Below are 16,348 nucleotides of genomic sequence, written 5' to 3'. Positions count from 1 at the left end.
GGTTCCCACCTCTGAGATACAAAAACTGGGCACATCCGGGACGATCCTGAGCTCCTAAAACTTGCCCGCTGGCTGTATGCACTGAGCACCCTGGCAGATTTACCAGGATGGCACCTCAAGAAAAGGATGATCCTGGAAAAATCCAGACAGGTGGCAACCCTCGCAAAGACGACTGCTCCTCTTCACCAGGAACCCTAGCAAGGGCTGGTTTCTACCGAGCTGCTGCCCAGAGCTGGAGTCACCCCACAGTTAGCTAAATTCAGAAGGAAAGTGTATGTTAGTGCAATTTCCACTTTCTTCCAGCGCTCTCAGGCATCAAGAATCTTTTTACACTTACTCTGACACCCTTATTTAGACTCCTCTCCACCCACCAACGCGTATCTTGCAGGGCTCGTGCAGGTTGTCCTAATACATATGGAACCCCAGTACTTCTTAAGCAAGAGGCATTTACTGGAGAGAACAGAGAGAAGCTATAAACCCAATGACTTCTCTGTTTTTGTCTCTGGCCAGACACAGCTCCCCTTCATGGCACTTTCAATACAGCACAGAGACACCTGGTGGCAGCGTGGCATAAGTGCAAGCAAAGATCGTCACACAAGTCACTACAGAGTTTGGCCCCTCTGCATTATATGTTGGGGTATTTTACACACCGAAGAGCTGGAGGAAGGAGTCTAAAATGAAGCAACACACCTGGGGCCAGAACAAATGAGTGCAGCAAGAACAGCAGCTTATAACTGGATGGAGAAAGGAAAAAGTTAATGTAGCCCCCAGATTAATTTAATATACATCTTTTACCCTGTACCGATGGTACTTTTATAGCCCCTATTACCATAGTATCTGAGCACTTCACAACCTGTAATGCACCTATCCTCACCACACCTTGTGAGGTAGGGAAGTTCGATCACCCACATTTTACAGACTGGGAACTGAGGAGAGATCCTCACTGTAACCAACGGGAGTTAGGCACCTCAACACCTTTCAGGGTGTGGGTCAGAGAGGGTGTGTCCACACTGCAATGAAAGACCCACAACTGGCCCAGGTCAGCTGACTCAGGCTCATGGAGCTATAAAATTCCTGTATAGACATTCGGGCTGGAGCCTGGGCTCTGGGCTCCTCCACCCTCGTGGGGTCCCAGAGCCCAGGTTCCAGCCTAAGCCCAAAGGTCTACATTGCAATTTTGTAGCCCTGCAACCTCAGCCCCAGGCAACTGTGGGTGTTACATTGCAGTATAGACACACCCTGAGACTAAATGAGCTGCCCCAAGGATACCCAAGAAGCCTGTAGCACTGCAAGGACTGGAACATAGAGCTCCTGAGTACTAAACTGACACCTAAGGGCCAACGCGCAGCTGAAATGAGATACCCTTATGTATCAGTAAGTGGGTGTATATAGCGCTAAGGGTGTCTACATGAGAATTCTTAGATCTGAAGGCCAGAAGGGGCCATGTCATCTGACCTTCTGTATAACACACAGGCTAACATGCACTTCCTTCTCCACTTTTGCCCCAGGATTTGAACCAGAAGCCAAGACCATCCCCTAGACCAATAGGCTGGCTATAAAGGGAGCTAAGTCACACCTCCTCACGGGTCTCCTCTGACGCACTAATGGTTCCTGCCATTTACTGCACTTGCTCTCTGGTACGATCGACACCTGCGCTGTATTTCGGGAAAGTATGTATGAATGAAGCCTGGCTAAATCAAGCTTTGAGGGCTCCCAGCTCTGCTTGGGAGTGCAAAGCATGGGGTGGGTGCAAGCAGCTTCCCCCAGCATTCGTGCATCTGCACAGAGAGCTGGGCACAACTCTGCTCCTGGTGCTCCCACTGTGTGAGGAGAGGAGTCTGGCACTGCCCGTGCTACAAGGCCCTGCCCTCTTCCCACCCAACCAGCCAGCAGAGCGAAGCCAGAGCAGGAAGGGGTATTGTTAATGGATGTAACAGTAGGTGAGGTACCCAGTGCACCCCCGATCCTGACCCTGCGGGCTGCCCTAATTTGTTCCCATCTGTCCAAAGCCCATGTGGGAGTCAGGGAAATGCAGGGACATGTGACCAGGACTGCCAACCCCAGCCATTCAAAATTCATAAGTAAGGCCCCCCAAAACGAGATCAGCTTAAAAATAATGAGATTTAAAAATAATGATAACTGTTGGGTTCTTTGTCTCCTGCTCCACTAAGTCCCACCTGGGTCATGTTTTCCAGCTTTGCTCTGCAAAGAAGCAAGCAAGAAGCCTGGAATCTTTCTTTGGTTTTTAAAATGAAAGCGGAGAGTCTACTAAAATCACATGACTCCAAGAGCTGGAGGTTTGAGAAAAACACCAAATATTGTGAGACTGACAATAAAACCATGAGAGTTGGCCACTCTGAAGGGCTACACTGGCCACGTCCCCTCCCAGACCCCAGGCACCTCTGACATGCCCTGGAAAGGCCTTGGCTGCTGCAGAGATCCCCATGCTGGAAGTGTTTTCTGTGGGCAAGGGACTGGGCATATGGCTGATTTACACCCAGATTATTCTGGCACAGGTAGGGTGGCCAGGAGCCTGGTTTTCAACCGGAAAGTCTGATCAAGACCTGACAGCAGGCCCTCTTAGAGGTCCAGAGAGGCCCAGGCTGCTTCCAGATTTTGAGGTCCCTAGCCATAACAAAAATAAAAAATGATGAGACATGAAAACAAAATAAGGCACCAAAAAAAGAGTGAGACATAATTTGAATATTTTTTTAGTTAACAAATGCATTTCTAGCCTTTTTCTGTGCAAATGCACTAATTATTGAGGAAAAATCTAGCTTTCGTGCAATGTCACAGTTGATATTAAGCATGGCGAGATCGTTCAAACGCTCTTGTCCCATAGTGGAACAGTGATAGTTCTTTACCTGTTTCAACACATTGAAGGTGCGTTCACCTGAAGCCAATGATGCAGGCAAACTGACAAAAATTCGCAATGCAATTGTAATATTAGGAAACACCCCAGAGTGTCCAAGTTCGAATTCTCACATATAAATAATTCCTTAGTCAACTACATGTAAAACTATAAAGACACTAAAATGCAACAATTCTCTACTTTTCAACACGCATTTGACCCAGCACCAGCCACTAATAGTGGTTTGTTTATATAATCAGCTGGTCTGAGAGGACACGTTCATCACGGTCTAATCTTTTGTCATCAGAACCAATATATTTTTATTAATATTTATGAACATTTTAAACTCTTTAATATGACAAAATCTATATCAGTTAACAAAAAAAGTATGTCTTTTACCAAATCACATCTCTTATTTGCTTAAATTTGCAGCTGTAAGCTGAGAGCATGTGTCACATTTTGGTCCGACAGGGATGCTCATAAAAACAAGTTGCGAAACTTATCAAATGTCAAAAAATTAACAAGTGTCTAAATCTGAGGCCCCCTTTGAGCTTGAGGCCCAAGCCTAATGGCCCTCGTGGCCCCCGCCCCCCCCCCCCCCCCCCCCCCCCCCCCGATTGGCCCTGCCTGACAGTGTCTGGTCAGATCTATTGACCGGAAACACAAGTCCAGTTACTGAGGTCGGGGGAGGCGGAAAGGCCCCAAGTCAGCATCCACACCAGCCCCTACTTAGCAAGGGCTGCCTCCTACCTGCTTTGGGCAGCTGCAGCTCCCAGCCCCGGCTCTGCAGATGGTCCCTCCTGACCCAGGTTGGGGGATGGAAGGGGAAAAGCAGTGAGTGACAGAGGGGAGGTGAGAAGAGGCATAGATGGGGGCGGGTCCTCAGGGGAAGAGGTAGTGCAGGGCTTTGGGGGGAAAAGGCGGGGAAGGGGAAGTTCTGGCACTCCTGCTGGAGTGTCTGTTTTTTAAATATTACCAAGTTGGCAACCCTAGGGTGACCTAGGGCAGCCATGAATTGGGCCCATTTTTTTTGCGCTGATGATAGACAACCACCTTCTCACCCTCTCTGCCAGCCATGGCCCAAAGCCACAAGATTGCCCTAAAGCCCACATGCCATTATGGCACATGCATACTGAGGGTAGGGTTCATGGAGAGGGTGATGGCTTATAATATACCCAGCACTGGGCACCTGGGTGCCCTGTGCTATACATGGGTTAGGTCAATTACAAAACTACCATGGTGAGGCTTAGAGAATCACATTTTCAAGGATGATCACAATGCATAAATCATTTGCAAGATGGCTACTTGTGTGTGTGTGTGTGAATGCTCCTCCGATTTCCATGCAAAAATGTCTGGGCACCTGCAGGATTGGTGGAATGGATGCTTTGTTGTTGCTGTTGTTGTCTTTACTTTGGACCCTGCAATAATAGATTTTCTTTTAAGGGGAATTTGCTGACATTTTCATAGTTTGGGCCAAGGTTTGCAAATGTGGGGGCCTCAAATTAGTCTCCTAAATCCTTATTTAATCACTTAAAGGCAATATTTAGAGATCAGCTGCTTTCGACATGATTTTGTTTTCTCTTGCATTTGGAAATCTCAAAGACCTCATGTGACTCTGGAGATGACTTGACACATTTATAGACCAGGAAGGAAGTTGAGCAACAAGATGTTACATTGCATTGCTTGGTCTCTCTAGTGCAGCTGCCTCGGATTCAGCAGCTGGAGCTCCACAACAGTCGAAAGGGATCAAAAATGTCCCCCCAGACGCCCCCGAAATGTTGCTGTTTCAACATTAAGACTGGAACAGTCACTCTTGGCATCTACCACGTGGTAAGTTACGAAATACAAGGACAGATAGGAAAGCTATAAACTGGGAAATCAAACAGTTCCTGAAGTGTTGACTTTTCTGTGTTCCTGAGAGGTGGGGGGAGGCCTATGATTTAAGAGCAATGGACAAGAGAGGGCAAAAAAGAAACGTACTGTGCTGATAGTTTTCTGAACTAGGTTCTTCTGCCAGAGCCGATGGAAATTCACCGCAGTTCCTGTTTTTCCTCTGCTGCTCGAGTATCAGCCTTTGCACATGCAGTCGGCGCTGTGAATCCTACAAGCTTTCAGTGTAGACAGGCGGATCCATTGGTTGCAAATTGTACAGTGGGATGACAATACAAAGCGTTGTGTAAAAGTTAAGGTTAGGAATCTATAGTGAGGTGTGGGCATGCGTGTGTGTATGGATCAGAGCTATAAACAGTATCTAGGTAAAATTGTGAATGTCTTTAATTTCTCTAACAGCTTTTAGACATTGTACCCAGTTCTCAGTTGGTTTCTCTTTGAATCTTAAGTCTCTGTTAAGTTGCCGTGGCTGTCCTGGGAAGATTAGCTCTGTGTGTGTGTGCGGGGGCGGGAGGGGGGGGAATAGGGTGTGGCTGGGGAGCGTCTCTGCTGTTGTAAGTGCTGCTTGGTGGCATAGTTAGAGTAGCTTTCTGGCGGATGTAACTCATGCTGAGGTTATGACACATTGCATAGTCAGCCCAGGATTGGGGGAGTACAAAAATGGCTTCAAATCACCTCCCCAGTTGCCCTGCACACCTTTTGAGCACAACCGAGGAGCGGGGCCTCAAGAGGTCGCCCGGTTGGCAGCGGGACACTGTGGGTTTTAGACCACTTGTTGCACTGGGAAGGGGTGGGGTGGTTGCGCTGCAGTGGGTGTCCTGGTTCCTCTGCCGGAGAGGGGGTGTCGCCATCCATTGGCAGGGTGCAGCATGCCGGAACAGCACTCCTCCATGGTGCTGATGGGTGCGCCACCCGCGAGCACTTCATCGGTTGGCTGGCTTGCCAGACTCCCCAGTGCTCTGCAGCTGCGTCACCCCTCCCAGCACAAAGCCACAGCTTAAAAGCAACACACAGGTCCACAGTTTTCAGGTCCACAGTGTATCTATGGAGTCATCCCAGTATAGGGCTAGATGTTCAGCTGGTGTAAATTGGTGTCGCTCCATTGATTTCAGGGGAACAATGCTGAATTGCACCCGCTGAGATTTGGCCCACGTTTAATGGGAAGTCACTGTGGAAGCTTGAATTGCCCCAGTCACTAAGATTCTGTTTACAGATGGATTATAAAGGGTTAATACGTGAGCAACTGATTTTATAAGCATGCTACAAACAGGAGTGGTGTGTGTTATTGATGGTTATAAGCTCATCAATAGAAGGTGACGCTGATGGTTATAAGCAACCTATTGAGCTGTCGGATTCTGTAGCAGCATTGCCAAAGCCAAGTGCTCACAGACGATGCATCAGGCCCCAAAATACCCTGAGACTGGTTTAAAAATCCTGAGATTTTAAAACATCAGTTTCTTTGCATTCGGGTCGTTGGGCCTTTAGGGTACAGGCCCATCATGCTTTTTGGCTTTTCTCCGCTATTATGTGGGTGCTTAAAAAAAAAGAAAAGAAAAAGATGAGATTGATATAATCCATGAATCCAGGAGATATCAAAATTTTTGTGAACATTTTCCCCTTTTCCATCAGGTCAGTGAACATAGAGTCTTATCCTAATGCAACTGAAGCCAGTGGGAAGATTCCTTTGGGATTTCAGTCAAGCCCAAGGTCATTTCAGGGGACATTTTAGGATTACAATTAAGTCCATATTTATTTGCTTATTTGTAAAGCTGTGATCAGTGGTCCTGATGGTGGGCAGAAAACAGTAATTGTGGCACAGTGCTGTGGTCACCTGGAAAAATGTAATACTGGGGGAGGCAGCGTGGCCTAGTGGATGGAGTACTGGCCTGGCACTCAGGACACCTGGTTTGTAGTCCCGGCTCTGCCACTGGCCTGCTGGGTGACTTTGAGCAAGTAACTTTGCCATCCTGTTTCTCAGTTTCCCCATCTGTAAAACAGGGATAATGATACTGACCTCCTTTGTAAAGCTCTTTGAGTCTTCATCAGTTGATCTCAGAGATTGTTATTCGATGATGAAAAAAGCTATTTTCAGAGAATAGCTCCATAGTTGATGCTCTGAGTGTTCAACAAAGCTTGAGGTGAAGCAACTGAGCGTCTCACCAGATACCAATACAAGGACCAAGGGCGCTGACAATGCTGCAGCCTGCCCAGGCCTCTGGGTGGAGGTGGGGTTCAGAATAGGATTTTTCCTGCCTACATGCAGGGGAGTCAGGGGGAATAAATCGCCCTCCCCTCCCATGCATAGACCACCTGCATCATCAGATGCTCCATGATGGGGCGGGCTGCTGCTCTCTCTTCCATGCAGGTGTATGGGGAGTGGGCAGGGCAGGGTGTGGAGTGGGCAGGGGGCACTTCCCACCTCCCTTGCGCTAGCTGTGGTGGAGGAGGAAGTCAGCTGTGCCGGGGAACAGCTGGTACAGTTTACTTCCTCCTTGGTGCCAGGAAGCAGGGACTGAATTGTGATTCTGAGACTGTCCCACTGGGGCGTAGGGGCCTGCGGTTCTGAAGCCACAGGTCTTGCCGTATGTATGCCAGTTAACCAGTTGCCAGGGTGCCCCTGTGCATTGCGGAGGCAGGGTAATGGGCAAGACTCTGGACCTAGGCTGCTTGGGCTTGCAAGACTCTCCTCTAATTTTATTTTCTGCAGATTTTCAGGGGTGACTTTAACAAAAAAACATGTTGTCACAGCTAGTGGGAAGCCTGGCTTTTATGTGAGGGACAGAACAGCCCCCTGCAAAGCTGGATTGACACAAGAAACTGCCCAATTCAGAGTATGGAAAACATGCTTATTTTTCCAATAGCACCTCTCCCTGCATACTTCTTTTTTCACAAACTCTGTGGCTTTTCCCTCTCTCTCTCTCTCTCTCTCTCTCTCTCTCTCTCCCCACCCATCCACCCGCTCTATCTATCTATCTATCTATCCCCATCCATCCACCCCCTCTATCTATCTATCTATTGTGACAAAGTTCCTCCTCTACCTTGGTGGGTCTTGTGCTTATTGGCGGATTTGCTTGCCTTGGAGCTTCACGGCAGCCCTCAGCTTGGCCGTTTTCATGAACCCACAGTCCAGGTCGACTCCTCCTGTGTCTGACCAGGAGTTGGGAGGATTTGGGGGGAACCCGGGCCCGCCCTCTACTCCGGGTTCCAGCCTAGGGCCTGTGGAATGCAGCTGTTTAGAGTGCCTCCTGGAACAGCTGTGCGACAGCTACAACTCCCTGGGCTACTTCCCCATGCCCTCCTCCCAACGCCTTCTTTATCCTCACCACAGGACCTTCCTCCTGGTGTCCGATAATGCTTGTACACCTCAGTCCTCCAACAGTCCACGTTCTCACTCTCAGCTCCTAGTGCCTCTTGCTCCCAGCTCCTCACACGCACACCACAAACTGAAGTGAGCTCCTTTTTAAAACCCAGGTGCCCTAATTAGCCTGCCTGAATTGATTCTAGCAGCTTCTTGATTAGCTGCAGGTGTTCTAATCAGCCTGTCTTAATTGTCTCCAGGAGGTTCCTGATTGTTCTGGAACCTTCCCTGTTACCTTACCCAGGGAAAAGGGACCTACTTAGCCTGGGGCTAATATATCTGCCTTCTATTACTCTCCTGTAGCCGGTGGGGCAGCCTATATTCCACCTTGGTCCCGAGGCCCGCCGGGGATATCAGTTGGCGGCTCCTTCACGGAGCCGTGAGCACGGGCGTGTTCTTGGCGTGATTCACCTCTATCCCAGACACCTGCCCCTTTTGCGGCGTGAGGGAAACCTTGGCACACATATATCTGGAGTGTGCCAGGCTGCAGCCCCTATTCCGGCTCCTCACAAATATATTATTACATTTTTGGTTGCACTTTTCCCCTCGCCTTCTTATTTACGCACTCCCTACCTGTGGCCCCACAAAGTCACGAGATCTCCTGGTCAACCTCCTCCTGGCCCTAGCTAAAATGGCCATCTATACACACAGAAATGTGTGTATACACATACAGAGTGAGGAGGTTGGCCGATGGAGTCTCCTGTGACTGTGGGGCCTATTTCCGATCCTTGGTCCGTTCACGTATCCGGGCAGAGTTCCTCTGGGCAGCATCCACTGACTCCCTTGACGCCTTTGAGGAGCAGTGGGCACTGTCCGGGGTTCTCTGCTTGGTGTCCCTGTCCGGTTCCCTTCGTTTGACCCTTTGACCACACTTCTGTCCCTGTTATTTCATTAGTTGTCCCCCAGATTTATTTGGTATCCAGGTCCTGTGGATCCCCCTCTTAGGCTGGGGGGGGGGATCCTTTAGCAGTGGACAGGCTTCACCCGCCCACTTCCCGGATCCCAATAGGATTACTCTCCTGTAGCCATCTGGCCTGACCCTGTCACACTATCTATCTATCTATCTGTCTATCTATCTATCTATCTATCCTCATCCACCCCCGCTGTCTAGCTAGCTATCTAGCTATCTATCTTTTCCTTCTCCAGACCTGAGGAAGAGCTCTGTGAAGTTCGAAAACTTATTCCTTCCACCAACAAAGCTGGTCCAATAAAACATATTTCCATCTCCACCTTGTCTGTCTATCTATCTCTCTATGGTCATCCATTTATTTCTCTATCTGTGGTCACCTGTAGGATGCCAATCAATCCACAACGTAAGAGTACACAGCGCAGTGATCCCATCCCATCCCTAGTTTGTCTGCACTGACAGCTCTGTCACGGTGTGTCTCTTTCACACTGAATGCTGTCTCACTGCAGAGAAGGCTGTCTCGCATCAGCACTTTAAAAGGTAAAATATGAGCGCAGATTTTTTTTTTCTTTCCCTTGTTTTTCATCTTATGTCTGCAGCCAGGCACAGGAAAGAGGATTTATAGCTTGGCAGGTACAGTACTTGGATGATTTGCTGAATCAATATCAGTAAAAATTATTGCTGTGGATCCCCGCGATGAATCCCAGTGATGCTTGGTGATAGGAACGCCATCAAACACCAGCACTGAGGCTTTGTGGCAGTGTCTTGTACTCCTGTAAATTAGATTTGTCTCATTGCTGAGCTCTCCACAGACTGTGGAAATAAATCGTGGATGTTCTCCAATGAATGGGAAGATGTACGGAATGTGAGACAGAGCCCAGGCCCGGGATTAACACATGCTGAACAGAGGCCATGGTGCTTAGCACAGAGATTCACAGTTTGTTTTAAAAAGAAGCACGGATGTGTTAATTCCCCCGGGAAGCACAGGCTCGAGTTATCTGACACCAGCAGCCGAGCCAGGCATACTATTGCTTTCTACACACTGCACAAGCACAGCAGCTGGGATTCATTGGCACCTAGACCCCTGCATGTTAGTCTGTGGAGGGAGGTTTTTCATTACCCACTTGAACAGGGTGTGTGTGTAGGGAGAGTGAGGGTGATGGGGAAGTTGGGCTGGTGAAAAGAAATATTGCCCAGGTTCTGTCTAGGAGGGAAGGATGGGCCCATGATTAAGGAGCTAGCCTGGGACTCTGGAGAGGTGGGTGCAGTTCAGTGCTCTGGCACAGATTTCCTGTGGGCAAATCACTCTCTCTCTCTCTCTCTGCCCCAATTCCCCATCTGTACAGTGGGGGTAACAGCACTGCTCTGCCTCCTGAGAGCGTTGTGAGGCACTCAGAGGCGACAGGGATGAGGTCCATGGTAGTATCAAGGGAGCCTTCACCCTTAAAATTGCACCAAGGAACTGAATGTTAAAACCAAATCACTTCAGCAACCTCCCTCCCTCTAAAGCGCCCCAACCCTCCCATCAGCTGCTGATTCCCCTTTCCTCCCCAAACCGTCTTCCAATCCCCATGCCCAGCCAGAATACTTCCTGCTGGACCTGCATCCCCACCACCAGAAACTGTCCCCTCCAGCACATCCTGAGGTGGGCATGACAGAAAAAACTACGTGCAGGCATGCACTCTATCTAGATTCGCTGGTAGCTTCCGCTGCTATAGTAGGGATGCAACTCAAGTGTGGGTCCTGGGTCCCTCTGGCTGCTGGAACCCATTCACGGCTCCCATCGCCAGCTTCCATCCATTCAACCTTCCAGCTTCTAGTCGCCCTCCATGGTGAAAGCTCTTGCATTCCCTGAAAGCTAAAGCCAGTCCATATGAAATCGAAGTTCTCAAGCTGCCTTCGTGGCTTATTTTCTCCAAGAGTAATTAATGAAGGAAAAGCAAGGCCTAGAGCAGAAGGTTGGGCTTGCGGTTAACATGCTGGTCTCCACTGGAGGTGATCTTGATATAGTGCCCTGCTTCACTACTGATTCCTTAGCTAAGACCCTTAATTTCTCTGTGTCTCCAATCCCAATGGCCAAAATAGTGAGCTCTTTAAGGTCGGGACTGTTTCTTACAATGTGTTTGCACAGCATGTAACACATGGGGGCCTATCAGGGATACCATAATAATAGGACATTTCTTTATTCTTCGGGGGCTCTGTTGATTCCTCCCCAGCACAGGCTGCATGTGGCTCTTTCTTCTCTTCTTTAACTTTTGTAACAATTTTCCCAATATTTCCCCAGCTTTTCTGAGGTGCTGCTTCCCTGCCCCCAGACCCTCCCATGCACATGCTGTTACAATGCTGTGAGAGTAGGCCGTGTGACAGAGCCACACCTATACAGCGGTTTCAGCTGCTTCTCTTACAGATGCTTCCTTATTCCCTACGGCTTTTCCATGTGAAATCTCACCGCTTGCTTTGTCATCTGTGCTGCTTCTCGAAATTGCTGATGTAGAAACACTCACGGATGCTGGAAACATGAGCAAGAGTGGGAGCTCGTAGAGGACACAGCTGAGTACAAGCCCGGGAGACAGGTACTCTGTCTTTCTAGATTCCCCAATAACACCCTTCGTTGTGATGTTTGGTGCACCAAAGCTGTGGGTTCTGGACCATGCGCTGCACAGTAATATGCTAGGCCTACCACCTGCCTCTTGTTTTCCCTTAGGGAAGTTCTTTAGCTCAAGGAGCAGTGGCATCGCTTTTTGGTGCCTACGTTTCCCAGATTCAGTCTCTGCCTATGGCTGTGGTACTCGTAGGCATGGGTTGTGGCTCATTAGACATTAGAGCAAGCATGACCTTATCCATGTGCAGATCCAAATGCAGGACCCACCTCTTGGAGAAAACTTCCCCACCTCCCGCAGCAGTGGTGTCTCCATCAAAGCAACCCACAACGGCGAAATAAGAAGGGAATAAAGCAGGTGGCTTTAACATCATTGGTATGCTACGTATCACAGTGCTTGGGCTATAGGAGAATCATGCCTCACTAAACTGAAAGATTAAGGGCTTGATTCTCATTACATTAAAGTAGCAGTTCTCAGACTGTGGATCAGGACCCCAAAGTGGGTTGTGGCCCCATTTTAATGGCGTCGCCAGGGCTGGCTTAGACTTGCTGGGGCCCAAGACCAGAGTCGAAGCCTGAGTCCCACCATCCGGGCTGAAGCTGAAGCCCAAACCCCACCGCCTGTTGCCAAAGCCTGAGGGCTTCAACCCAGGGTAACAGGGCTCAGGTTACAGGCTCCCTGCTGGGACTAAGGCTTTGGCTTTGCCCTCCACATTCAGTGAAGCAGGAATCAGGCTTTGGTTCAGGCTTCGGTCCCCCCTCCCAGGGTCGTGTAGTAATTTTTGTTGTCAGAAAGGGGCCGTGGTGCAATGACGTTTGAGAACTGCTGCATTAAGGCCACTTTAGACTTCCAGAGCAGGGTAAAGGGGGCTGAGTATAGATTCCAAAGCCAGAAGGGACCATTGTGATTATCCAGGATAGCCTCAGACTAGATGATCACAACGGATCCTTTCTGGCATTGGATTCCATGAAGCTCTATTCTGGCAGCATAAAGGGGCTTAAAGTAATGAGAAACAAGCTCTTAATCTTCCAATTTAGCAAGACAGGATTCTCCTCTGACATACACTTGGCTTTACACCAATATACCTTCGGCTACATCAGCAGTTACTCCTGATTCATGCCATAGGGAATGAGAGGACAATCTGGACCTCTTACTGCAGAATTCCCCCTTTTTATAGAAATTAGTGATGAGCTTGCATTGTGAAGTTCAGATCCAGACCCTGATTCAATTTTGAATCCAACTGGGAACTAGAGTTCATGTCCATTTGGATTTGATGACCCCACAGTTCAGTCTATTTGCAAAATTCAGTTCTGCAACCAAAAGTGAACTCCCCTAATGTTCAGTGGCTTCAGATCCACTGTTTCACTTGAGTTTCTGTTGCACAGAAATCTAAAAAAGTCATTTCCTCTTCTGTTCCCCACAATAGCACTTGAGGCATTGACCTCGCAGCAGCAACAAGGGAAGAGAAAGCTCTGAGCGGCTCTTCCATCCTCAAACACCTCCCAACAAAGTTGCAAAGTTCGTTCCCACACAGAAAAAGTAGCATGTAATGTTAGCACTTCATAGAATCATAGAATATCAGGGTTGGAAGGGACCTCAGGAGGTCATCTAGTCCAACCCCCTGCTCAAAGCAGGACCAATCCCCAATTTTTGCCCCAGATCCCTAAATGGTCCCCTCAAGGATTGAACTCACAACTTCAGGGATATTGCACAGTACAGACAGATGTATCTATGTGATAGACCAGGAGAAAACAAATGGGTGTCATCTACACAGGATTCTTTCTTCCATGTATAAATATATATCCTGTTTTTCTTGCATTCACACCAGTTGAGACTTAGGGAATATGAGATCGATTCCTGTCTCTGTCACAGGCTTCTTGTGTGATCTTGGGGCAAGCCACTTAGTTTCTTTGAGCCTCCGTTCCCCATTTCCAAAGTGGAGACAATAATCCTCCTTTTCTCCCACTCTTTGCCTGGTGTATTTAGATTGTTAGCTCTTCAGGGCAGGAATCATCTCTTACTATATACAGCCTAGCAAAACAGGGTCCTGAGCTTGTTTGGAGTCTCCAGGTGCTATCATATTACAGATAAGAGTAATTTTTCTTCTGCTCAGTTAGACACACAGCTCTAGGCTTGATCACTTCTCTGTTTGCTACTTTCAGTGTTGTTTCCTGTATGCACCCATTGCAAACACAAGTACAAACCACAGCTATTCCTGTCCGTCATCTTCCGCATCATTTTTCAGGCTACTTTCTCAAAATACTCTGAGAAGCTGTTTGAGCCAGATAGAACGTATGCAGTTATTTATCTTGTGGGGGATATGATCATGCTTCCTGTGCCTGTCATAGGGTCCATTATCTCATGATCAGCTCTGCAGAGAGATCTGTGAAGTCTGGCTGAGCTCATGGCCTATCTCATACGCTTCTTCTTGACAACACTTCAGCACTTGCTGATGCCTTGTGAACCTAGTAGTTTAAGTAGTATGTCCCTCCAGTGCTGCCTCTGGCACCAGGAGTATCGCAGAACATTGGAGCTTCTGGGGAACACCACTGAGTCCTGCTATGGGTAGAGATGGTCAGGAATTTTTCAACAAAATGTTTTTTCTATCTCATTCATCCAAACCGAAACATTTTGTGGGAAAGGGTCAATTTGGACAAAACTTTCCCCCATGAGGGATGGAATTTTCTAGTCAAAACCAGAGAGTGCCCCCACAAATTGCTAATTGCCTGGAGGCCTATGGGACTCACACAGAGTAGGGGTGACCTGGATTCGTTTTCCTGCACTGCCTGATTTGGAGCAGGGACTTGAATCCAGGGGTCCCACATCTCCGGTGAGTGCCTGAGCAAGAGTCAGTCTTTGTCTTGCTTTCTCAAGATCTCCTGTTGGAGCTGTTCCACAATATGCAGTGGGCCAGAGAGAGATTCACTAGCTCAGTGGTTAAGGGGCTCCCTGGGTCTGTGAAAGAGCAGACTGCAAGTTTCTCCCCCCGAATGCTGGACTTGACTCTGGCCTCCCACGTTCCAAGTGACTGCCCCACCCACAAAGCCATTCTGGGGTGGATCTCTTGCTCTGTTTCCCTGCCATTTTTGGAAAGGTCTCCGTTTTGTCCCAGTGCAGAATGGGAAAGTCTTCGAAATCTCAAGCAGTTTTTTCAGATGAACAGAGTGGCTGCAGGGAGGTCCAATAACAAAGGAGCTGGGCGAGTAATAGCAAGATGGCTACAGAGAAACAGGAGGTAATTTATTAACTGGAATCCATCATATACAGTGTATGCTCATGGCATATAACGCAATGTACATGCATGGCTCAGAACATACAAGCGTGGCCCCCAATGTCCACATACGACATGCACCAGGGTTTGTACAGGTATGGGCTGCAGGCTGAGTCCTATTTATGGAGCTCATGCCACATATTCAAATTCTGCAGAATCTAAATTTCTATTTTAAGAAAGCCCAGCCCCCTCATCAAGTTACTCACCCTGATGAATGTGAAGGAAACCTTCCAAGGGTAAGCAATGTGGCACTTCCTTCCTGAGTCTGCAGGCAGCCTGAAGCAATGGCTCTGTGAGGTGCCAACTCAACTGCTCCCTCATTGGTCCTATTGGGGTGTTATCTCTGAAAGCTAATGATGGCTCTTGAAATGTCACCCGAACTATGTCCTGGCTGACCTTTTGGTAACGGGGTGAGGAAAGGGCACGGCAGTGAAATCTGCATGGGCCGGGTGTCGCTACAGAGAAGGAAATGCAGAGAGAAGAAAGAAGGAGAAATACGACAGGACTGGGGGAGAGAAACAAAGGAAGGAAGAGAAACAAAAGTCAGGAAGAGCAGTGGGCTAAAAGGGGAGCCTATTTTTCAACCCAGTGGTGTTGAAAGTTTCAGTAAAGCACCAAACCGGTAAGAAATAATGGTGCTTTATTTATGCTTTATCAGCTGGAGCTCTGCTGTGGTCCTCATTTTATGATACTGCCAGCCCACAAGTAAAAATACTCTCTTCCTAGAGGGAGTCTGATATCCCAGACACCTGCTGTATGTAATGTCTGTACATTGTCAGTCTGTAGTGGGATGCAGCTCTGGACTGACTGTAGGACATTAACTCTCTGCTACACCAGGTGTAGTAAGGGGCTGGTAGCAAGGCTACATTTATTCCCATGTAGGTTAATCTGGAAATTCCTTCTGCAGTTTACGATGGCTATTATCAGGTTGAGCATCTCTTGGGATGTGGAGGACCCCAGTTCACGTCCCTGCTCTGACTGATTTGAAGCAAAAAGAAAAGGAGTACTTGTGGCACCTTAGAGACTAACCAATTTATTTGAGCATAAGCTTTCATAAGCTACAGCTCACTTCATCGGATGCATACTGTGGAAAGTGTAGAAGATCTTTTTATACACACAAAGCATGAAAAAATACCTCCCCCCACCCCACTCTCCTGCTGGTAATAGCTTATCTAAAGTGATCACTCTCCTTACAATGTGTATGATAATCAGGTTGGGCCATTTCCAGCACAAATCCAGGTTCCCCCCCCCCCCCCCCCACACACACACACAAACCCACTCTCCTGTTGGTAAGAGCTTTCAAATAGATTTGAAGCAAGGAATCAGACCTGCCTCTCCCACATCCCATTTGAGTGTCTCACCCACCAGGCTGTTCTAGGGGTTGTCTCACCTGCGTTTTTTCATGCCAGAATCCCAAAGGCCTCATTTTCGCTCCACATCGGAACAAAAACAAATTCCAAAGCCTCCATGT

General features: G+C 48.3%; 1 protein-coding gene across 1 annotated transcript in view; it reads left to right on the top strand.

The window, feature by feature from the left end:
* Positions 1-4,446: 4,446 nt before the first annotated feature.
* The window catches only part of LAPTM5 (lysosomal protein transmembrane 5), a 39,617-nt gene continuing 27,715 nt past the window's right edge, over positions 4,447-16,348 (top strand). Inside the window, exon 1 of the mRNA XM_037881606.2 lies at positions 4,447-4,681. Within this exon, the coding sequence (XP_037737534.1) occupies positions 4,604-4,681 (78 nt within the window). The 5' untranslated portion in view covers positions 4,447-4,603. The remainder of the gene's footprint in view (positions 4,682-16,348) is intronic.

Source organism: Chelonia mydas, chromosome 19, assembly GCF_015237465.2.
Source record: "Chelonia mydas isolate rCheMyd1 chromosome 19, rCheMyd1.pri.v2, whole genome shotgun sequence".
In the NCBI taxonomy this organism is placed as follows: domain Eukaryota; kingdom Metazoa; phylum Chordata; order Testudines; family Cheloniidae; genus Chelonia; species Chelonia mydas.
This window is presented reverse-complemented; position numbering and strand designations above follow the sequence as displayed.